The 24,626-nt window shown below is 44.5% G+C and overlaps 1 protein-coding gene and 1 pseudogene across 2 annotated transcripts in view; one reads left to right on the plus strand and one right to left on the minus strand.

Moving 5' to 3' along the window:
- The window catches only part of Stk39 (serine/threonine kinase 39), a 260,451-nt gene that overhangs the window by 145,389 nt on the left and 90,436 nt on the right, over nucleotides 1–24,626 (minus strand). For both annotated transcript variants that reach the window (XM_021192061.2, XM_029536818.1), the window contains exons 6-10: nucleotides 10,236–10,345; nucleotides 9,805–9,906; nucleotides 7,578–7,711; nucleotides 552–600; nucleotides 367–432 (exon numbers count right to left, since the gene is read on the minus strand). In XM_021192061.2, coding sequence (XP_021047720.1) covers nucleotides 367–432; nucleotides 552–600; nucleotides 7,578–7,711; nucleotides 9,805–9,906; nucleotides 10,236–10,345 — 461 coding nt within the window. The remainder of the gene's footprint in view (nucleotides 1–366; nucleotides 433–551; nucleotides 601–7,577; nucleotides 7,712–9,804; nucleotides 9,907–10,235; nucleotides 10,346–24,626) is intronic.
- LOC110319546 lies at nucleotides 21,832–22,928 on the plus strand (annotated as a pseudogene).

Here is a 24,626-nt window from a genome sequence, read left to right on the forward strand (position 1 = left end):
CAGTGAGAAATACTGTCTCAAAAAAACACGTGAAGAGAACCTGAGGGAAGATGCTTGCCACAGATCCCGGGCCTCCACAGGCACATGCGCACAAGTGAACAAACACTCGTGACTCTTATTCTACATACACATCACACATAGGGAACTCGCTTTCCTGTCATCATCCGAACCCTACAAGCTCCGTGCTGTCACTATGCCCAAAGCTGAAGCTCCCGGAGATAACCAGAAGGAAAACTCTTTATCAGAGTCCTGGGATCGGGTCACCTCTGCACGGCAAGCCTCCTATCTGTTGGTAGCTTCAGGGTTTTCACTTCCACCTGGGGAGAGGACCCTTCAGGGTGATGGTGGCCGGCAGGTGGCGCTTACCTTCTTGGCTCTTTGGGCTATGTCTGGGGTTCTTGTCAGCAGCTTCTCGATCAGGTACTCTCTGTTCTGCAAAACAAATGATCCCAACGATGGTTTAACATCAAATTGGATGGAAGCGATTCTCAGCAGAGAGTTTCAAAACAGTGGATCGGGTTGACTGGGGGGGGGGGTGTTAAGCATGTTACCTTGGCTTTCTGGAAGAATTTGCATTTTAAAAGTTCTGCTGCTGTGGGCCTGAAAGACGAATAAGAAATCAGAGTTGAAATAGTCGCCACATAATAAATAGACTGCCTTGACGCTACAGCTTAACCTCAGAACATTTCTGGATGACTGATCTTAGGGCAAGCAAAACCAACAACCAAGCTAGTCACAAGCTGGCACCGAATAAAGCGATGTCGGTTTTCTACTTCTTTCCAAATTCCTCTACTGCCAAACACATAAACTCGTGTGAGTTAAGGTTTGGGCACAATCAATTTCCCAGCCTCCCTTCGTATACTTCAGTATGTCAACTCTGGCGTTTCTGGAAGTTGGCAGAGCAACTGCTGGGAGCTAAATTCCTATGTTATTAAGAAGCCATACAAACTGCAATGTGACCTTGTCAAGGGAATGATGGAGTGAACTTTGTTCTGTGATTCCCAAGGAGCAGCGTCTACTGAGCAGGGCTCACAGATAGACGTTGTGTGCTGGCTCAGTCTGCATGGTATTGAAACAACTGCTTCGACTGTATATGGACCATGTTTTTTCAAGGAAATTTAAAATAGCATAGTAATCAATAAAATGCAAATTCACTTAAAAGCATTTCTGGATATGTCTACTTCCTTATGGTATCATGTGACCTGTTTCTCTACGCTCTACGTGCCATAAACTTAAAGTTGGGTCCAGAAGGCTCAAAGACATTTCATCATGCATATGAACGGTGACAAAATTGCCCATAAAATTACACATTTAGAAACATTCCCCATTGCGGAGTTTGGGTAGATGCATAACTGGTGGAGTTTGTAAATACTCCAAAGTTCAGAAGACTCTGAAATTCAAAACGCAGTTTGGATCTGTCCTTCTCAAGCTGCGATTTCACTGAGGTGACCCATGGGCCAGGCCACTAACAGTGACGCTATGTTTAACTGCTTGGTCCCCAGGCTCCAAAGCTCAGCACTGGAAGATCTGCCTTCTCCACAGCAATTAGCCAGTGTCGCCCTGAGTGGCGTCTTGGCGTGCTGTATGGATATCTTGTTGCTGAAAACCTTTCCCTGTGGTTTACCATCTTTGCCTTAAATATTTCACAGGAGGTAGCGGGACATTGATTTCCTACTTTTAGCATTCCTTCTATGTTCAACTGACAATCGTCCATAAAGAATAGCTTCCTTTGTCAATACTCCCTTAATTAGGAATCCATTTCGCATCAGCTTTCTCTATTTGTGTCTGTACAAAGGGGGGGGATAGCTGCCCTAATTATGCTCACCCAGATAAGGCTAGACATGTTGGTCAATGGAGCAGCGCTCGCCTAACAGCCGGCAGGCTATGTCCTACAGTAAAGAAAGGAAAGGGAGGAAGGAAGCAGGACTATGGGGTGACGGGTAGGTTGCAGGAGAACTTTCAGGATGAAGAGGAAAATGAGGAAGAAATGAGGGAAGCATTCTAGATCAAAATAGACTTAAAATATAAAGCCAAACGCAGCTCATTACCCTTGATTAAACACTGGGCTTGGAAAGGAAGCAGCAAAAATTACAAAAGACATCTAGAAATATGTAAGTTGACTACATAGAAGAAGCCTGTAAAGAAAAAAAAAAAAATAATGCTCATTTTCTGAAGAGTGGGAAAACCACCGTGATCATGTGAGCACACGACCTTGTTTGGAAGAAACATGTGGTGAAGTGTGGTCCCTTACTTTCAAATAATTCAGGAAATAAACTGCACACGCCGAGGATGGGGATGTTAACAATGATGGACAGGGGCGGGGCGGGGCGGGAGCGGGGCGGGGGAGGAACTGGAGCAAACACTGAGCTGCTTCGCATGTTTTCTGTGTGTTTTAAAGTTTTCATAATGGCAAACTGGAAGAGAGAAGAAAGCATCGTGGGACATTAATATTTTCACAGGCTAGCTACAGTACAGAGGGAATTATACTGGGGTGAGGGTACAAGGGCAGAAAGTGTCCTTGTGCCTAGAATGATAGGCAGCTGCTGCTAAAATGTGCCAGCATCTGCCTTCGTCTGACAGTCAAAGTCTGTATTTCTGTGCAAGGCAGTTTTTAATGTTACCGCTTTTTCCTTTAAATTTCAAGAGTGCTAGTTATAAAATCCTTCTGAAAGAAGCCCAAGTCACGCATCCACTAAAACAGTTGCTAATTGATACCTGCTTTGATTAAATAAAGGTCTAAGCAACAGGAGGGTCACATCCCTTGGCAAACTCACTAAATGCATGCATGAGTCGACATCTTGTTTAAAAAGCAAAGAACTTGGAGATGAGAAAGGACTTAGCCATTTTACATAGAGCATCGGTTACTACTTTGCTGTATATGTATCCTATCCGTCTTGCTCATCACCCTCAGAGGTGTGCCTCCTGGACGCATCCTAACCAAGTTCAATGACCCAAAGTCTCTGAGTCTATCTCGGTCAACCTCGGGCAACTACGCTGGGGTTCTTGCCTGTCCCTTGTTAAGACTGTGACAAAGCAAGCCCTGCTTTTCTTGACTCAAAACATCTCACATCACCAACGAGTACACCTTGCTCATAAGTCAAGAAACAACTCAGGAGTCAGCTTCTTTGGGCGCTCTCTCCACCTTCCCCGAGTGGGACTCTTTGCTGGGAACTGCTGATGCTTGCTTGGGAGCTGGGATTTTCCCACTCCTCTTCTCTATTCATTGCAGTCTATGATGATCCCTGTCTGTGATAGCTCCACTTCGTCATGTGGCAAGCCCTTTCAAGGCAAAGGAGCCTGTAGAATTCATTTTTATAGTCCCAGTGCCCGGCAGAGAACAGTAGCTCAATTTCACACCCCAGCGTGAAGTGAAGGCGATGCTGATAGACATTTGAGCACAGGACTGTAACTCCTGCGGCTAAGTTTAGCCAGCACCGAAGTCTAAGCATCTGCTAAACACAGTGAGGAAGGGCAGAGGGGGGTGGGGAGGAGGCACTAAAAATGAGGCTCTTGCTAGCAAAACAAAGAATGGGAACAGGGGAGGTACCCAGCTGGGGACCCAAAATGATTTTCCCTTTCCCCAGTAACCCCTCATTCCTCTCCTACATGCCAAAGGTCAAATGTTAAACCAAGGTGGAGAGAAGGCTGCGGAATGCTAGGCTGACCTTGAGAAATGAGACTTGGAAAATTCTTTCCTTTCTTGAAAAAGGTCATTTCTATGGCAACCAAAAATATAAAGGGGAAAGCATATTGCAGAGAAAATCTTTTTCTGCCCCCCTCCACTCCACCCTTATCCTCCACCACAATGACACCATAAGGTAAGGGAGGGATGGCTTTAAAAGCCCTCGTTCTTCTTTCTTTCTTCCTTTCTTTCTTTCTTTCTTTCTTTCTTTCTTTCTTTCTTTCTTTCTTTCTTTCTTTCTTTCTTTCTTTCTTTTAAATAGGCACAATTGTTAAGTTGCAGGTCACTCTACTCCAATACAGAGAACAATTCAACAGCAGGTCACTGGTTTGTACTGAAGTCGGCTCCAAGTGGTCATAGCTTTGGAGTAAAACCACACATCTGGCAAGCTCCCTCCATGAGGAAGTAGGAGAATGGGAAAGCAGGAGAAATGAGGGTAAAGAATGTGGGAGGCAGGCAGAGGTGCCTGACGCCTGGCTGAACCTAGGTTCACAGAAACAACCATGAAACACTCTGTGTGGCCTTCGACCCTGCCTGCCTTCTGAGTGCAAGGGAACTTCACGGCCACCTCTCATGTGGCTGCTATCTACCACACAGCAGTGCATAGGTAACGTAACAGGAAACCCAGTTTTACAAGAAACGCTAAAAATGCTACCAGCCTCTGAAATAGTCCGGGCTATGAATGATGACTGGGTCTGAAATCTGTAAAACCAATGCAGCATTCAAGTACCCACATCATCAGGAGAAAATCCCTCAACGGATTCCTCCGATACAAATGGATGGGCCAAAGTCCACGGAGACTAAAATGAACCTCAAAGGATTCAGGATTGAGTGTTATACAGTCAAAACAGTTCTAACAATGTGCTTTAATAAACTCCGACACCTTACTGACCTCAGGCAGAACTGCTGTGCGTAGCTCTCCTGCCTTCCCTAGGCAAAGTAATATTCCAGTCTGACAGATCTCTCTATGCACCAGTAACCACCACCACCCCGGCCCCAGTGTTCAAAGTAATTGTTCACTCTTTCTATAGGCTGCCATCATTTACGAATATGTTAAGCTATACAGTCAAGGTTCATTTTATTAGGAAATAACATGATATTCTGCTGTGCAAAGCACAAACCTCTATGGGGCCCAGGGCTCCTACACCTCAACTATGTCAGGAGGAGAGTGCAGAGCCCAACATGGGAGAACAGGAGGAGATATGTCCTGGTTATCCCTGCACCATGGCTGTCACTGGTTGTCCTGCCTCAGCACTAGGTAGGGCTTTGCTGCTATCAACTGCATAAGACTGCAGGGAGAGGAGCTAATGCAGGCAACACAAATCCAGCAAGAATTACCAGTTTTCCTGCAACTCCTAAACCCTCTTGAACCTGGTTGCTGTTCCTGAAACTTTCTTCGGAGGATTTAAATCATCTCTAGACAGCAAACTCCCATGAGTCTCCTTCTAAAAGCCTGAATTTGTTGTATAAATCAACAAAAGCATACCGCATAACAGTGATTTTAAAAGATACAGCATTAGCATACTGTGATGAGTAACAAAATGGCAGTGATTCTCCCTGCAAATGATGAAGGCAGTCTCTAGCTCCTGAGTTCTGAGGCTCACCCCTGGCTCTGCAGGCAACTCTCGGGTGTCATTCCACCGCATCCTCAGAATGATCCTTTGAAATGACAATTACTAGACCCATTACATAGACAAAGAAAGTAAGTCACCAGAATGAGAAAAACAAAATAGAGCTCGGGATCCTGTTAGGTACTGAAACTCTACAGAAAGAGAATGGAGAGAAAAAAAAAAGAGAGAGAGCAGAGAGCCTTAAACAACATGAACAGACCAGATGGACTAAAAGTTCTCTGGAAACATCACCAAAATCTCAAAATTCTGTCAAGTGCATAAATGCTTATTTGTTTATTTCATTCTGGCTGTGTTTTAAGTTATACCCTATATCAACAACAATTCTTTTTCTACACTCACAATCCTGATGACTGTTTGTGGTTGCACTCTTCCTCACATCCATCTTCAACTGCTTTTTCTTTTCATTAACAGACCGAGCCTCTGGGAAGGGGGTGCCTCACTAATGCTCTTCAACTCCTCCAGCAGAGAACAGCTGCACCCACCCCCACCTTGCTGCTGTGCTGCTGCGTGCATGTGAGGAGGCCTCACCTGCTCACACCCGCCAACCAACTCAGAGTGCCTGCCTTGAGGGAGAGGGAGGGGATTCGTGCACACATCAACCCTAGGCTGCCTCACAAAGGATCTGCCTCTCTTCTCTCTTGCTCACTGTCTCACTGAGGGACACACTGTCTCACACACAGAGGGAATCAGGATTCGGAACTCGCAGGGTGTAGAACACCCGGAAAAGTCTTTACATTTCTCAAGAAACCAAATTGTTTAAATGTCTGTTAAATAGACTGCACTGAAATCTAACTTCTTTGGATTAAATCACACACCTGTCACTTCTCGCACTAACAAGTCCACCCTGGAGAACCACTTGCAGAGTTGGGTGGCATTACTTGTCACAGCCACTAGGTGGAACCTCAACTTATTCCAGAATACCAGAGGCTGTCAGTAAAGACAGAACTAAGCAGAAATGCAAGGCTATCTCGCACCAGGTGAGGAGGGAGGCCCAACCACTTCTCTGTAAAGTCATTTGCTTTTTTCCTTGTGGCAATGACACCCCTCCAACAAGGAAAGGATAAGCAGAAGCTGAAGGACAAAATTAAAATCTAAGAGCATTGTCACCAATAGGAGAGTGGCAAGTAAGCCCAGGGAAAGATCACTGGAGGAAGACTAATCCCTGAACACCAAGGGGAAGGACAAGAGAAACACGGAGCACAAACAGCCTGTGGGAATTATTTGTGGGAAATAATAAAAAAAACTCGCAATAGCAAATAGTCACAAAATACCACAGAGGCTGCTTTTAAGTTAAAGAAGTCTCACCTAACTGACCGTAATGCTGTTTTAAAAAAAAAAAAAAAGAGTTTAAAAGCTTAATACATTGAAGAATTTATGACTGGAATAAAGCAATACAACAGGGTTCCATCCCTGAATGGGGAACTTTCAGATTATTATTATTATTATTATTATTATTATTATTAAATCTAAGTAAAAACTCAGCACCTTGGTGAACCTATGATAGACTACCCAGGGCTGTTAGGGAGATGCCAAATCTATACAAGGAGTAGGCTCGCCACTGGTTCGCAACACTGAAACTCTCCTTTAGATGATAAAGGGTTCTGGGTTCCACTGTCTATGCCATGGGTATTTCAAAGTCACGGGATTAAAAAGGAAGAAACAGATTCAAAATGACAGGTGTTCCAGTGCAGGGCAGTAGCATTAATAATACAGAGGAAACACTAAGTTGATTTAAAGCCGTTTGCTTCCGCTTACACGATTAATCTTTCTAGGTAAACTTTTCTCTGCAGCTAATCTGTTAATGGCACAAAAAACTTGTTCTGCAACTAAAAGGAAGCTCATGCAAAATTCAGTAACTTGGTCTGGTTTAGACTGGAGCTAGCCGGATGTCCTGGGAGGTCAGCTCAACCCACCTAGTGCAGGTTGTAAGCTAGGCTGCCCTCACCCTTGCCAGGGTCTTCTGACTTCTGCTTTGTCACTTTCTCTTGGTGACAATGCCTACTCCAAGCAAGCAGGATCAATTCTTCCTCCAGCTCCCTGGCTTCTTCCTCTCCTTCTCCCCCTCCTCCAGTCCTGTCCCCTCCCCCTAGTGCTACACTGGCTTCTCCTACCCCACCCCACTCCCCACCACCGCAGCCTCAGGCTTTCTCCCACTAACAGGATGGTGCACAGAGGCCAGAGCAATGTAGATTCTCCTCACCCACAAACATAGCTTTGTGGAAACTCAAAGGCGTGCACTCGCTCCCACCCTGAGTGTGGCATACCTTTTGGAAGGGTCTTTCTGAAGACACAGTGAAAGTAGCTTTCTGAAGGACTTGCCGTATTTTTTCATCATTTCTTTATCCTCTACACCAGTTTCTAAAGTGGGCGGGTCATTTTGCAAAGTCAGCATTAGCACCTGCAGCCAAAACAAAGGAGGAGCCGACCTCTGTTGAGTGAGGGTGCTGAAAAGAAGACATTTTTCCTAGCATATCTGCCCATGCCCTCCTTATCCTTTGGGTTATTCCCAAGAACAGAACTTATGAAAATTGCTCTGTGTGTTCAGTATGGTCTCTCAAAGCCACAGGGAAAAATGTCTCCCAGGAAGTCGCTGGCTCTCCTGGGACTTCAGGGAACACATTGCTGCAGCACAGGCTGATTGGGAAAAAGTGGTGGCCAGGAGACAAAGGGACATTCAAGTGTGAAGGGCATTCATAAGCAAAGAACCTGATGTCCCCCCCTCCCCGGCAACATGTCAGCAACCCTAAAAATAAAGCCAGGGGATTCCCAGGAGCAGAAGGGAACACACCATGAGAAAACTGCTAAAGGGGGCTGGTTTAAAAAAAAAAAAGAAGTGATAAGATACTGATGTGGGGATATAATCATAAGTTACAAAAAAAAAAACTATAATCATATCCAAACAAAGTACAGTTTCAAGTCAAAAAGGAAATAATTCAACTTTCACACTAAGAGGAGCATTTATTTAAAAGCAAGTAGACTGTATAGCATACTATTGACCTACAAAATGAATGAACCTCCTTAATGCATAAATCAGGTCTAATTTATGCAAATGTTATACGTGTCAAGACTCCTTTGGAAGACTTTGAGGCGTGTGAATAGATGAATGCTAAAAGTGACTGTTGTCTGTGGAAGACTACAGCCAGAAGAAGAATGTGGGTTCCTGTGAACTCCTGAAAAAACGTTCCCGGTGAGCGACCAGCTGGGATTATTAACAAGTGCCTCTCCAGATTCAGGTGGGAAAAAAAAAAAAACATAGAACATAAACGACGGATAAAAGACGGGGTTCTCGAGTTCCTCTGGTATATTCCCCATTAAAAAAAAAAAATCTCTTCTATGGTTTACATGTCAATGTCAAATTTTCTGCTAAAAAAAGATCATAAAGAGGTGCACATACATGCATTGAATATAACTACTGACATTTTAACTATGTTAAAATCTTAGACAGAAACAGACATAAATCATCAGTACTATCTGGTCTGCACAAGGAAGTCCTGGGCAAACCATGAAGAAATAGCGTTTATTTTGGGGGAGGGTTGTTTTTTGTTTTTGTTTTTAAGTAGGAAATTAACACCACGAAAACATTAACAGAGACCATTTGTGGCAGGTGAGATCATAGGTGCTATTTCTATTGGCACTATGAAGTTTCTTACAATAAGAAAGTACATGGAGGTGGGGGGCGGGGGAGGGCAGGGGCAGGGGAATTTGGAAAACAAACAGGGCTCAATCCCAAACCTCACCGTTCCCTAAGCACTGGCTTTATCCCTAGGCTCCACCCCACTGCGCACTTTACAAACACCACTAGAGTTAGGGGACCTATTTATGAACGGATTTCTTCCCTTTTAAATTTTCTACAGACGAAAAGTTGAAAAATAAAACCAGCACAGGCCAGAGTTTTGATGAAACATCTTCATAGTTTGCCCTGAACAACTGCAGCCAAAGTCTGCTTGGGGGGGAAATTAAAACCGCTGCCGCGATCTCAGAGGTAGAGCAGATAGAAGAATAACAAAAACCTGAAAATAGTACCCAAAGTATATGGTGCCTCAAAACACCATGACTCACTCCATCAGATGAGCCACAACACCACACTCTGGGCGCGGGCTCAAAATGGAACAGATGATCTTTATTTTCAAAAGAAAAGAGGGAAGCAGCCTGGGGCCCTTCTGCAAATGGAACAGCCCTCTAACCCACTCTTAGACTGTGCTGGGAGACCTGAGATCATCCTGCCCTTTCAAGAGTCGGTAGGTCTGAGGCACACATCTAGTTGCTCAGCGCTGCACTGAGGCAGAGTGCCCAGCATGCACCAGTTCTGTCAACTCAGCGCTAGAGAACGTGAGTCAGCCTTCAACTTGGCCAAATTCCCCCGCGAACTCCCACAAGTCTAAGCGGAAAATAAGCATGTTCAGGAGAACTGAAGAAGCCATACCCTCCCACCCCCACCCTCCACCAACCCATCACAGCTCCAACCCTGCGAGTCTCCCCAGCCATCATTACTTTCATTGGAGGGTATTTGTGGTAAGGCGCTGCTCCGGTTGCTAACTCAATGGCAGTTATTCCAAAACTCCACATGTCAGCCTTGAAGTCATAGCCTCTCACCTAAAATGGAGAAAGAAGATGAAGAAAACAAATCCCCCACGATCATGTCGCAGGCCTGTGACACATCAGTGCATCCACTACTGTGTCAGACAGCCAAGGCTGTTTGTAAAGTATCAGTGTGGCTTGCTAAGGGCTAGCTAGCAATCAGGAATTTGAATCTACACTGTATGTGTGAGATATTCTACTACAATAACTGATTGAAATGAAATATTAACACCTGCAGCGCATCAGATCTGTGTTATGTTAGATTAATTAGACATACTCAATATAGATATATCAGTGATATGTATTCCTGTACTATAACAACCAAGGTAATAATTTTTTTTTACCTGTTCCATGACTTCAGGGGCCATCCAACACGGGGTACCAACAAATGTTTTTCTGACTTTATTCCGTGTAACATCACCCCCTGTTGCTAAGAATGCACTTACTCCAAAATCTGAAAAGAACAACAACGACAACAAAAAAAAATCCACCTTATTTTATGTTCCACGTGGCTCATCAATTCTGATACCAATCTCGTCCCTCCCTGCTGAGCCCTAGGTAGTGATGGATGGCTGCAAACACACTCGTGGAGCATCTCAGAAATATGCCAGGCTTGCCCTGCTGTCTGCCACCTGCCATTCTCTACCCTGCAGAGCATGCTATCAGAGGCCATGGGCCAGGCAAGCTCACCAAACCATAGGATGGTTTCTACTAAACAGGTACAAAAAGTCACTGTTTCCTTTAATTGCAATGAAAGCATAAACACATTTCAAAATCCCAGAATATAAAATGTCTTGGCTTTTATCTAAGCTCTTTTGAAGTAAGAGCAGTATGTAATATAGTTATTTTTATATTTTATTGTGATTTTCTAGACCACTTAATTCTAAGTTACCAATATTCAAAACGCTAATTTTACAAAGAAAAAAAATGAATTCATCCCATACCATCATGCCCTAGACTAAATAGTATATATTAATACCTTGGCCAAAACCATAAAAGCAAGCCAACATATCAGGTGCCCAATGCTCACAACAAGCTTAAGTTTGTCCTTAAGCAAGTAGCTACTCAAAGAAAGGGTTGAGTCAGCAAAGACTGGTTCCCTCCCCCCTGCCCCTTTGTCCCCTTAGTGTTTCCCAGATAATCTTCATTAAGTGTGAATGGAATAATATGTAGAATTAAAAGTATCTCTTACTTTACTGCGTTTATTAGGTGCATGTGTGCGTGAGGACATGTGTCTGTGTGTGTGCATGCCTGCGGTGTGCACTGACATCTATCCAGTGTATGAGTGTGTGCACATCCTGTACTTGAGGTCAGAGGTCACCTGGCAGAGTTCCTTCTCATCTTCCACAGCCTCAAGGCTACTTCTGCAGTGCTACAGACTACAGGCTCCCGGGCAAGCCGCAAGCTTGCAGGCTTTCCTCACTCGGATCAACGGAGAGTTCCAGGGGCTGGACTCATATCCTTCAGGCTTATGAGGCAATCACTTTTACCCAGGGAGCTGTCACACTGGCCAAAAACATCAAACTCTTCCTAACCCCCATTACATATTAGAAATTTGGTGTGTGAGATTACTTTGGTATACTAGATAGGCATATAGACAAATCTGCAAAAGTAACTTGTATAGTTGACAGCAGTGAACAGCTGCTGCTTATTAATGCATGCATCCTCATTTACATTTTTGCATATTGAGTAAAAGCAGGTTATAAATTAAGGTGCCAACTACTCAGGACTAGAATACTTAACTTCTTGAGTAACAGTCACATCAAGAATCCCCAGAGAGTGAAGTGGCAGATAGAAAGGTCAGGGTGTAGCAATACATGCCTTTAACCCCAACACTTGGAGGCACAGGCCAGCCAGGGCTACATAGTAAGACTCTGTCTGCCAAAAAAGGGTGCAAGCCAACACATATTGCAGGACTCTGCAATATGACCACTGCAAGGCTGCTCTGACCGGGTTCTCTTCTGCTGGTTCCTTTGGTGACTGGCAGGATGCCAGCACTTACAAAGAACTACCTCAAGTACAAACCTACACCAAAGGTATATGGGGGTTTGCTTTAGACCTCCGGCACTGTTACACAGCAGTATAATTTAGTAAGACTGTAACTAGCCCCATAAGTGCAAATACGTTGGCTTTAGTTACAGTTAAACATATTCATCTCCCAGCAGGACATCAGTTACAAGCAAATGAACTGAAAATTAGGAAATGGCATATTTGATACACTGCTACTTGCATGTTAATAATGAATGTAAGTTATATCTCGAAAAAATGCCATACAATTTAATTGAAATTCTGTGGATGAATATACCACAGTAGCTCACAGAGAAATCAAGTGAACTGTCATTGGTAAGTACCTGTCACCCATGACTGACTATTCTAAGGCTTTTAAAAATATAAATTTTAATTTAACTTATATTTCCCACATGAAGTTCAACAGAGAATTCAACACTTTATTTTCATTGAAATAATCCTACCATATGATAATATTGAATAAATATATATTATCTATAAATAATGTGGATAAAAGGCTGCTTTGAGGAAATATTAGATTCTTACACTAAAGGTAATATTTAAAGTTGTGAGTCAACTAAACTTTAGTTATTAATTCCTTAAAAATTCTACCTGCTTACATTATACATTTGAAAAGCTTTAAAAAAAGGCCGAGAAAGATACATAGTAGCAATTAACTATTGCCATTGCCTCTTTAATGTATCTTCCATGACTCATATGTGTCACATACTTGTTCACAGCCTCAGCTGAGAACATCTACTTTAAAGTAAAAAACAGATGGTTAAATGTCTTTTAAAGCTCAACACAAAAAGAAAAAGGAAAAAGAAAATCCAGAGCATAAAACATCAACCCTAACATCCACTGAGCACTACAACTGCAGGATAGTTACAATTTGCAACTATGTGTGGCTAATACGTACATAGAACAATGTATCCTACTGAGAAACAGATCTTTGACAGAAGAACACGGTGTACTTATACAAACAGGAAAACCGGTATATTCTGTTCTGTTCAGATAGTATACATGTGACAGTGAGAACAAGTGGGGGAAGCACAGTGTAGAAAAACTGGGTTCTCCTAGGGATGCCAGCATACAGCTGATTGTGGCCAGACATCTTTGGGTCAGAAATCATGCACTTTTTTTGGGCAACAGAGACTCAAATGAATCCAGCCAGCCCCCCTTCTTGCCTTTGCATGATGTCAGTAAAATTTGCTGTAGGGAAACAGCCAGGAAGAGCTCTGTCACCTTAGCAGGGAAGGGCTCCAAACTCGTCTGAATCCATTCACAAGGATCCTTTCCTTTCCCCAGTGAGGTCCTCCTTTAAGCCAACTTACTTTTTGCCAAAAGTGCTGTGGCAGCCTCCTGGATCCCCATCTCCTGATCCTCTCAGACCCAGGTTCAAGCAAAGAAAGAGGCCTCTTTATGTCACAGGCCCAAGGCCTCCTTAAAAGCCTGGTAAGACACTCTTGCCCCTTAGGGTGAAATCAAAGCTCCTTAGTCTAACACATAAATATCGACCCCTTCCTCGCTTGCACATCTGTCCCTGCTCCCAGATCCAACTAGGACCTCCTGCCCCACCAAAATGTTTTCCACTGATGTCAGTAGCTCCTCATGTGCCTAGTCTACATATGATGCCTGTGCTTAGCATACAGGGTTCCCTCCACCACTTGACTGCAGGCAGAACTATTCTGAGTCCTTATGGACACAGGCATCCCTGGAATCTTGACCACTGGCAACTTCTTTGATCTATGTTCAGCATGCCTGTCTATTCTGTCAAGTATCATTTGAGATTCTTTGCTCATCTCCTCATGGATGTACAAATGGAAAGCCCTGAAGAAGATCTGTAGCATTGTAGTTATCTGATTTTGAGGCGGACACACACTAAAAGACAGAAGGTAGGTGTCATGGCGTACAAGGTTGACACCAGCCCACTCCCCCACTATTACTCGTAACCTCTTTGGACCTCTGACTGCTTATTAGTTCTTACCAGATTTATCAATTAGATCTAGTTTTCTTTTCCTTCCATTTCAGAAGTCTAAAATTTTCCTTCTGGTGATGGACAGCACATTGTTCTCACCTTTTAACAAATGTCATAAGTAGGCCACGGGATGAGGGGCATCGGCATTCTTCAGTAGTAGACATGAAATTCAAGTGAGAAAGACAGGCTCCCTGATCTTAAGATATTACCATCTCAGGAGGATGAGACATGAAATAATACACAACAGTACAACATGGACAACCAAATGTTATGGTGTCTGTCTGAGAGGTCACACAAGTGGTGGCCATAGACAATATCCAAAATGGACCTTATGGTGACTGTTACCTTGGACCAGGCCTTAAAAATGAGGTAAGGAGATGCATAAGTAAGCTCACAGGAAACCAATTCCAGACAAAGGCACTGTGTGGGCAAAGCCCAAGCTTGGAGCCAAGGAGAAAAACTCAGACAGCTTCAAGAGTCAGAGTTTTCTACAAGGGCTGAGAGGAACCATAACAGTGGCCAGGTCCTGAGGACCATGGTCCCTGTGACTACAGACACTTGATGCCCAGCTTCAGTGCTGGGAAGGCTGGGCTCCACAGGGAGTCCTGGGTCTCCCTCAGCAACCTCCCACCCAGGTCTCAGGCAAGCGTCTGCCACTCAGCCAGGGAAGGGGAGCCAGAGAGGGAAAACAGCCCTGCAGCTGCTGCCTTCCCAGACTCCCAGAGAAAACCAGCACCAGTGTCTTTAAACAAAAGCTGCTTTGCATCTTCTTCTGTTGGCAACAAATCCGTATTTTTAAAAAAAGAAAACAAAAACAATGGGAAAAGGCAATTCCTCCTGCCTGATTTAATCTACAAGATTAGTCTGCCAGTTATGTTGTTAAAACGTCTAAAATCAACACATACAGTGTAATATTCTACTTGTAATGCCACATATAACCAAGAGACTCAGCTGGCCTCGGAAGGGTCCTGGAAACCCCTGGTTACCAGAAACCACTAAGGACATTCTTATTCTCGGTATCTAACTGTACACAAGTAAGAGTAAGGTCAAATGCCAAGGATGTAGGACAGCGTAGAACAGTGACCTCCCCGGAGCCTAATGGATGCTGGGAAGCAGCCTTTACTTTCGACAATGGACACTCTCAGCACAGAAAAGTTGTAAAGCATTTGAGAGCTTTTTCTTCTCCTTACATGAAAACAATAAAAAAATACCGGTCGGACCCAAATATAGAGTCGCTCCCTGGTGTTCCTGTGTGGACTTGCTTTACTGATGCCGAACACAAGGACAAAAGAGACCTGCGTGTGAATTCTTGGTGTGCCTGCCGCAAGGGAACTTCTTGTTCACCTACAGGGAAGGAGACAGTGACTGTCCTGAGCTTACAGGACAAACTGGGAGAACCTTCTAGGGGCTCACTTCCTAATGAATGAGGAAATTAGTCTGAAAATCAACATCATTAAGAGTTAGGAAGGGCTCTGTGACGTCACCAGCCCTTGCCTATCACAACTTTGCACTGGCAAAGCTCTAAAAGGAGCAGCTGTGGTAAAGAGGAAATTCAATAGGTAGCAGTACTTGCCATCAATCAGCCAATAAAATGTAGTATATATATATATATATAACATTGGTATATAATATAAATATATTATAAATTATATATTTTCATATATATACACACATATATGTATATTTACGTATATATATGAACCTTTGTAGGAACACACAGACACTGGGTCAGTTTAACATCTGGTAGAGAAAAACAGAATTATATTTGATGGTTCAGAACTTTCTAAAGGTAATTTACAATGTATAGGACAAACAAAAGCTTTCAGTACTCCACAGTGGCTAGCTGAAGAGAGAAGGTGCCCTCACATCCTTGCAGGCTGGAGTCTGAGAGAGGTTTAGCTGCCAGCCGGCCCTGTTACTAGAGGCCAAGGTTTTATAAAGTCAAGCAGCTGAGTGCGAAGCTTGAGTGGTCTAAGCTCAGGGTCTGCTCACAGCGATGGCAACTTGCACCTGGTCCAACCCGCAATGGGGATCAACGTGGCTGTCTCCAGAGAAGAAATACTGGAAAAGCCCACGAAAAATTGCCCAGGAAAGGAAAGGAGCTGGCAGGGGGAGGGGTGCGACCGCAGCTGTAATTCGGAGGTGCAATTAACAGAGTGGGATCCGTGACTTAGCGGATACTGGAATCGGAAAGGAAGAAGGAACGAGAAGACTCAAGACTTGCCAAAGAACACAGTGACATAGGGCAGAAAATAAAACCACAGTCCGTCTCAAAGAAAGAGAAGATCAAAATGAAGTATATGGGGATTAATGTTAATGTCCAAGCTTTCCCAAAGTAAAGGCCAAGTTGTGATTACACAGCTCAGAAAGAGCAGTTCCAGGTTCTCTTGTCAAACGTTCTATTCATGTCATCAAAAGCAATCTCTTAATAATTGAACCTGAAGATGGGTTTTTTGGTTGTTAGGTTTTAGTGACGGGGTTTTGGGGTTGTTTGCTTGTTTATGTTTTGCTGTGTTTTCTCATTTCTCCAACCCCTTTATGAGAGGCCATCAACTGACTTCTGAATACCTAGTTAACCTACCAGAGTCTTGGCTTCTCTGAGCCCCACAGGTTCCTTAAACTGACAGACCGGCAACAAGCACAGAAAGGACACTGTGGCTGAGATCACTACTGTGCAATCTACATAGTAATAGATACAAAGAACAGACTCAAACTCATCTCAGTTCTTTTAGGAACCAACTATAGCATGTGGTTTTTAACAATGTATCTCATGTTTCTTGTGCTGTTTATAATGTGTCACTGTGTACTGAGATATTTGTCAGCATTAGTGGGTCTTGCTCAGTCCTAAGTAGGGTGCAAGGCCTGGGCCTAGATAGACACCATGAGCTTGCAAATTTATGCTTCAGACACAACTGCCTTTCCAGGGTGACCAGACGTGAGGAAATGCATGAGTGACCTTTGCATGGGGCAACAGACATGAATAATAATAAAAACAACAACAGCAGATGACACTCAGCTGCCCCTCTGCCCCCATTTCTTAGAGAGAGAAGAAAAGGAGGACCAGGGAGAGGCGTGTTTTCCACAATTCCAGAGTTAGGTGTGCCTCTTTCAAGTGCGATCCACTGTACAAATTCTTCCTAAAGTCATTCTTCCTAAAGTAGAGTTTCAACCTTGGAACTCTGATTGACTCCCCAGTCCCCTCAAGATTGGCACTGGGGAATAAGGAAACTCCTCCAAGGCCAGAAGTCAGCATGCCTGAGGAGCCACCCAGCTTCCTGTATTGCCTCTTCCCAAGGTAAGGTTCCCCAACTGTAACAAAAGCCAGCCAAGTGCCATCAGCTTCTAGAACTGACCAAGTAACCAACCGGTTGTTTCACGTTTCTAATGAGTGATTACATCTGGTCTCTGTCCACCAGTTTATCTGTGCTTATGAATGAGATCCCAGCAACCTCTAGCTGTCTTGGAGCCTTGCCATCCTCAAAATGTCTTCAGGCCTCCAGGCACTGAGAGCCAGGTCTAAGTGGAAAGCCGGAGGCCACAGCCTCCTCCCTATCAACTGGAAAAGCTGCGACTGAAGAATAGAGGAGAGCTTGGGACAGCATTTCCTCGAGGGAGGCAGAGGGGACACTTTAAGTGTCCAAGTGAGCACCGTATCTCTGGGTTTCAGAACCCTGCTCAAAAGAACTGACACCACTCTCCGGGCCAGGAGCAGAATTCAAAGCTAAGGGGATGGAGCCCAGATGCAGTCAAGTCCTGGGACAGCAGCCACCTGCACTTATCAGGGCTCCTGTCCTTCTAGAAAAGTTTTCCCTCTATCCTGACAGTGGCTTTTCAACAGAGTCACTAAAATGAGCCTAACTGCCTGCCACAGGGCCACATGCACAGTGACTGGGGAGGTTAGAAGATACCAAGTGAGCTCCGAGGGGGAGTAGACTGTGGGAAGGTCTGCACCTACATGGGCTCCTTTGCCTCCCAGACTCCTCTTCCTGTGCCATATGCAACAGCAACCAAAGAAGGCAGGTGCTCCAGGTCCAGAGAGCAGTGACTGGGTGGGTTCTGCCGAGCAGGGTCAGAAACACAGAGGTAATGGCGCTCACCCAGACACAGCAGACATAGCAAGGAAACAGGAAAGAGACCATGACCTTCATGATGCCCTGCAGCAACTACGAAACCACGTGGCCAAGATTCCTGGGTATGGGAGCTATTCCAATGTCCTTGATGCTTAATCTCCTATTAGACAACAACTCTAGGACTTGTACCCAAAGGCTTAACACTTACAGTCCCCTGTCTCCCTCCAACCTAACCATGTGCACTGCCACACTGCCTGGCCGCCAAGAGTTAACAAATATGCCAAAGACCAGAGTTGTTGTAATCCCCAAAAGGATTTGGTTTTAAGAAAAAAAAAAAAATCAGCAAGAAAACAGTTGACTACGCATTGCAATTTTTTATTATAAAACAGCTCCAGCATTAGCACAGCTCTTAATGCCAGGGGCATAACTCAAGATGAATAATTGCAGAAGTGTCTCAAGGGGGATGAAGCGCATGCTGAAAGCAAAGTCTAACTTTTGCTTGCTATTTGGAGCAATAATTCTACAACCTTGATCGGAGCAACACACTTCTAGGAAATAGAAAAGAGAGCTATCTTTAACACTCTCCAGTCTAGACTCTCAGAGTGTATGTAGTCCAGAGACGGGAATGAGCAGTGTCACCTGGGAGCATCTCAGAAATGCAGGGTCTCAGGTACCAGTCCGGAGTCACTGGATCAGAATCTGCCTGAGGGCAAGATGCCCAGCCGACTCATTGGGCACCGCAGTTGAGGTTTCCTAGCCAATCACTGTGCCTGGAAGACCGCAGCACACCGAAACGCCCCAGCTTACCCCATTCACCTCTTAGAAGAAGAGAACCACAGCCGTGAAAAGAGAATGTAGGGAAAAGTATATGTGTCCATAAGGTCACATGATTTGTGATGCAGTACGTCCAAGGGCAACACAAGTGTAAATGACATGTGACAGTCAACTGCCTAATCCAGGGACTCTCAACTGTGCCCACTGTGTCCAGAAGGCCAAATAGCCAAGCCCAGTCACACCTCTACAGGGATTCAGAAGCTTGGAAATAATGCCTAACCACATTCCTGTCAACTGCCCATCACTAACAGCTGCTCAGGGGAGAGGCTCAGCACAGGGAGAGAAGCTGTGGCGACTGTTTTACACACAGAAGGTTACAGCCCCCATCTTTCCCACTCATGAGGACATTGATGAACTAAGGTTAAAAAGTCCTCTCATCACACCAATGACCGTGAACCTACTCATCTTTTAAGGGACCGATAATCGTGTTGGCAACTGAGCTATAATTAGTCATCAAATGCTTGCTTGCCACCTGCCCTGCTCCAGAGAGAATAATAGTCTGTGGAGTGTGGGGGAATACCAGAATCATCGAAAAATATCACTGCTGCCCCCACCGTTTGCCTGCCACCAGGCCCCTGCCTGTCATTTTGCATTTCTCCTCCTTACAAACAAATGGCGCTCACTGATCTGGCCTTACATTACTAGCTAAGGCCACCATCCATAGGATAGTGGCTGAGGTATTCACAGTCCAAAAACATGATCCTGTGGAATTTCCTGAGTCTGGGCCCTGGAGGGTCACTTGTCAGCTGTTCTGGACAAATGCAGGTTCCCCATCAATGAATGAGAGAGACGGGCACTCCTGAGGGTCTTGGAAACATCATACAATGGCGAATTCATTTTTTCTGACAGCAAAATAAGATGAAAAACTAGATGACATGCTTTTACGTTCCTGAAAGACTTTTAAATGTAAAAATAAAATAAACAGAAGGCAAGCATACCCAGACTCAGGTTATCATCTAGGCAGATTCTCGATATTTCCACCAACCAGTTGTCTTCCAAAGTGGCTAGGAAACTGGAGTCTTAATCCAGCAATGTTAAAGGTGCAACAGAAGCCAGTTCCCTCCAGTACAATGATACACCAATCAACAGTCAACTTCCTATTGAATATGACTCTTACTGTGAACAGAGGAAAGCCAAGTTTCCCAGTGCACAGAAAGGTTAATTTAAAGACATTCTGACAGTGGTAGCCACAGACACAAAAGTAGGCTTAATCACATCCTCCTCCATGCCCCAAAAAACGATCTGCTGGTTTGTACGATTTAAAACAGGACTGGAAAGGTCTTTAGTGCTCACAGTTAATGAGGAGTCCCGCCAACGTTTTGATACAAGATAGGCCCTTGGAGAGCGTGTTGTCAACTCTCCTCATTTTCCAGCTGAAGGAACCGATCCCTGGCGCAGCTGAACTGTCAGAAACTATAGAGTTAAAGTTCCGATGGGAGGTCGGGGTGGTGGGGGCTCCACCGCAGGCACTGCAAGGGCAGTCTGAGGAGACGTGAGAGCAATCTGCTTGCATGACCTTCTGACGGACTGAACTTCCACACACAACTCTGTACTGGCTCAGCAGTGCTGGGATCCCTCAGCGCTGAAGCCCGCTCTGCGGCGTGGCCAGCACTACTCTGAGGTAAGCACACTACACAAGGATCCTTTCCAAAGCCAGAGTCACCCTTCTGAAGTCACGGGGGTCTGCAGCCAGCCATAACCCAAAGGACAGGCACATGCATCTTAGATCAAATATTAATACTCATAAATTTCCAATGCAACATTTATACACCCTCAGGTGGCCTTTTACAGGCGAATCTCTACTGAACTGGCTCCATTACACCAGAAGCTTCTATGAAACCACGATCACCTGTCTGTACACTTGAAAGAGTCAGACCCTCTGGGAGATCGTGAGAATCGCCCCAGTTGCCGCAAGCACTCAAGGAAACAACTGACATCATTTTTCATTTTATTTTTTTATTTTTGCAAAGTTCTAAGAAGGATTAATGGAGGATAACAAAATATTCAAAGAATCTGCAGGATTTCAAATCTGCAATAAGGAAAACTCGCACACGTAAAACAACTAATTATTAATAGTATTCACAAGACTTGGTTACTCAGTATTTTTAAGCTCTTCTTGCTATTTATCAGGTTCTCACTTGGCACCCTGAGGCAGCTGGCCTAGCCAAAGTCGAGATTCAGTGCAGACCATGTCTCAAAAAGGTAAGGTGGAAAGGGATGGATGGAGACGCCAAACACTAACCTCGTTTGCTTCCACAGGGGCAGGCAAGGGCAAGCACAACCACACAAGCCCATGTGCACACACATGCACAAACCACACTGAGAAGACTAATAAGGACGAGGACGAATGGGGAGGACACTGGAAGCTGAGCTATGGGCTCTACTCACGTGCACATCCATGAATACCCTCCTGCTGGCAACATGAGCAAATGCACACCCCACCCATGTACACACAGGTACATATACAATCTTACAGTTAAACATGTCGTGCCTGTTCACTTTCACTCTGTCCTTGATGCCAAGAATATTCCCACTGTTTGCCACTCTGTCAACTCAGAGGACCGTGTGCAAACGCTTGATTGATATATGTCAACTAGTCCTTTAAGATACAGTGAGCCCCGAGCATCTAATGTTCACCTTTTGCCAAGGGCAGAACAGACCTTAACAAATAAAAAATGGGGAAATTAGGTCTTTGCCTGCTTGCTCTCGTCTTACTAGCAAGCCCGCTTCTTTCCTGGTACTGGAGTCTATTTCTTCAGAGTTCCAGCATATACTGAAGAACACCTGAGACTTCAAACTGTGTGGACTAAGAATGCCTTGCTCACTCCCTAGTATTGGAGGAGGAGGAAAAGAAGGAGGAGGAAGAAGATGAAAAGGAGGAGGAGGAGGAGGAGGAGGAGGAGATCTTTATGTTGCATTCATTTCTACTACTGGACCAATACAGTAAGCATGGCAGTTCCATGTCTGAAGAGGACAGAACTCACCTGTGGAAGATGCAGACTATGAGGCATTGATAAGATCAACATAAACTCAAAACTACCTCCAGCAGAAATGTCAGGGGACATGGAAGCCACAGGGTGGGGATATCAGTGTTCACAACTTCTGCCACAAGAGGACCACTAGCAACTTTTCATTTTGCATGGATGAAATTAGGGAAAAGATTACAAGCCCAAAATTCTCATTGGAGGCCACTGATAAAGTGGAATGGTGTTGGAGGGTACACCCAAATGGAATTGATGAAGAAAGCAAAGATTACCTGTCAGTTTACCTGGGGTTACTCCACTGTCAAAAGAGCCCAGTATGGGCAAAGGATGAATTCTGGATCATAAATTCCCAAGGAGAGAATTGTCAAAGAAGGAAGAGCATGAATGTAGCTAGCTTTCAAGAAAACCAATACAGGGGATTCAAAAAGTTTATCCTACAAGATTTCCTCCTCTCCAATCCAGCTTGGCTCCTCCCTGAAGACCAGCTTACCCTCTGCTGCAAGGTGAGCATAGTAGGAGCCTTCTTTAACACACCTGGACAGAACATAACACCTGCAATCACAGATTCAAGACACATGATGGCAGATGACCTAGGCGAGCTGTGGGAGAATTCCCTGTTCACAGACTGCTGCCTGTTTGTAGCTGGTCAAAAATTCAGGGCTCACAAGAGCATCCTAGCAGCTCGCTCTCCAGTTTCCAGAGCCATGTTTGAACATGAAATGAGAGACTAACAAACCGTGTTGATATCGATGACCTGGATCCCAAAGTCTTCAAGGAGATGATGGGCTTCATTTACACTGGGAAGGCGCCAAACCTCCAGAGCCACTCCATGGCCTGTGATGTGCTGGCAGCTGCTGACAGGTATGGCATGGAGCGTTTGATGGTCATATGTGAGGATGCCCTCTCTAGGAACCTCTCTGTGGAGAATGCTGCCCACACTCTCATCCTGGCTGACCTTCACAGCACAGAGCAGCTGAAGACTAAGGCCCTGGATTTCATTTTACTTCATGCTTCTGAGTTCTCTGGGACCTGAGAGTGGAAGTTGATGGAGGAGTCACATCCCCACTTGGTGGCTGAAGCATTCCACTTCTGGCTTCTGCACAGTGTTTCTTGGAACCCTCACTCAAAACACTTACAATGAGTTTAGTGGATGGACAGCTATGACCAACACCTGTCTTCCAACAGCTATATCCAGTGTTATTACCACTGATTTCTGGTTAGAGTTCAGTATTGCTGGAACATTTATGGTGAATCTGGAAAAAGGCAGCCTGGTGGCTCCAGATTTAAAACAGCTGTTGAATGTTAAAATGGTGGGTGGGGGATGGGCAGCACTAAAGACTGGGTCAGTCTCCTTGATATCTACTCTGTTAATGTTTTAGTATGATTTTTCTCCGAAGACTTGGAATCTGGGATTTAATTGAGGTGCTGTCCCTAAGCACAGACAAACCCGAGTTTCTTCAGAGAAATCTGTTTGCACTGGACTATGTAGAAGAGATGACTGGGACCCAGAGCAAAGGATAAATCAAGCACAAATTTTAACTCATTGGAGAAGGGAAAGACAATGAAGACTTTTATTATTTTAAAGATTCAGTTTGTGGGAGCTCAGCTGCAGAAGCAGTTACAGTTCACTCAGAGAACTCTGTGTGGTCAAGCTCTCAGCACACAGGAGAGTTTTTCAACCACCTCTAACTGGTGATCCAGAGGATCTGAGGCCCTCCTCTGTTCTCCATTGCTACAAACAGCTCTGTAGACAAAACCTTAACCAAATAAAATATAATATGAATAAAACTTTTGAAAACAGAAAAAAAAACAAAAAAAATGGGGAAATTAAATGAAAAAAATCATGTACTAATAGACTCAAACTTATTCTTTTGGTCTAAGACTCTAGTTTTGCCCAACTCTCTATAGTTTTTATAATATATGAAAGTTACTGGTGATAATTAAAGCCCTGAAAAGAAGGAAGCTGAAAAAAGAGGGAAAGAGACTGCATCCCATCTACTTCCCTGATGCTCAGCCCCGCCCCCACCCCACGCAGTTGAGGGCGCACAGCTGAGGAAGGACTCCAGCAGGAAGCGGGGCAGGGTGCTTTTTCCTTGCTGCATTCACCCTAGTAAGCTTCCTTGAATTATTGCCTGAGCTAATCCTAGCAGCTGCCAAGGAGGGAAGCTGCTCACAGCTGTCTCAGGTGCCTCTTGCTGATGGCGTACAGCTGGAACAGAAGGAAAACCAGTGTCCGGAACTGATCGCACCCTGGGCTCAGGCAAGAGGTTTCACCAAATATCATCATCTATCAAAATCCCCCAAGCCAAGAAGTCACATCAACTTACCCTCCTTACTAATAAAAGTAATTAAAAAAAAAAAAAAAAAAACTGGTCTCTTAGATGTTTCTTATAATTAGTCGTACCATAATTTACGTGATAATGAACTATCCCTGAATCTCAAAGCAAGTATTTTGGTTGACTCAGAGCGACTCATACCCGCCACAGTCCCTCAGCCATCTGTGGACTCTATTTTCTAGGCACACCCAATGCCCACGTTTTCTCCGCTTCACACTCCTCTGATTTCATTCACTGTTTAATCCATAGTTACCCAGGGCAAAGCAACGATAAAAGGTTTTTTTTTTTTGTTTTTGTTTTTGTTTTCCATTAAGAAACTATCTTCGGTGAGGTGCCCGGCCCGCCTGCTACAATCCCTGCATTCAGGAGGTGGAAAAAAAGATTCTGAGTTCAAGAACAGGGGGGCAACAAATGAGCGAGCCTGTCTCTAAAACAAAAACCCACGTTCAGCTTTAGGGGAAAATGCAAGTGTGTATGTGTCTAGATATTTGAAAGATCTCACCTCTGCCCTGGTCCGTTGTTATAC

This window comes from Mus pahari, chromosome 3, assembly GCF_900095145.1.
Source record: "Mus pahari chromosome 3, PAHARI_EIJ_v1.1, whole genome shotgun sequence".
Lineage (NCBI taxonomy): Eukaryota > Metazoa > Chordata > Mammalia > Rodentia > Muridae > Mus > Mus pahari.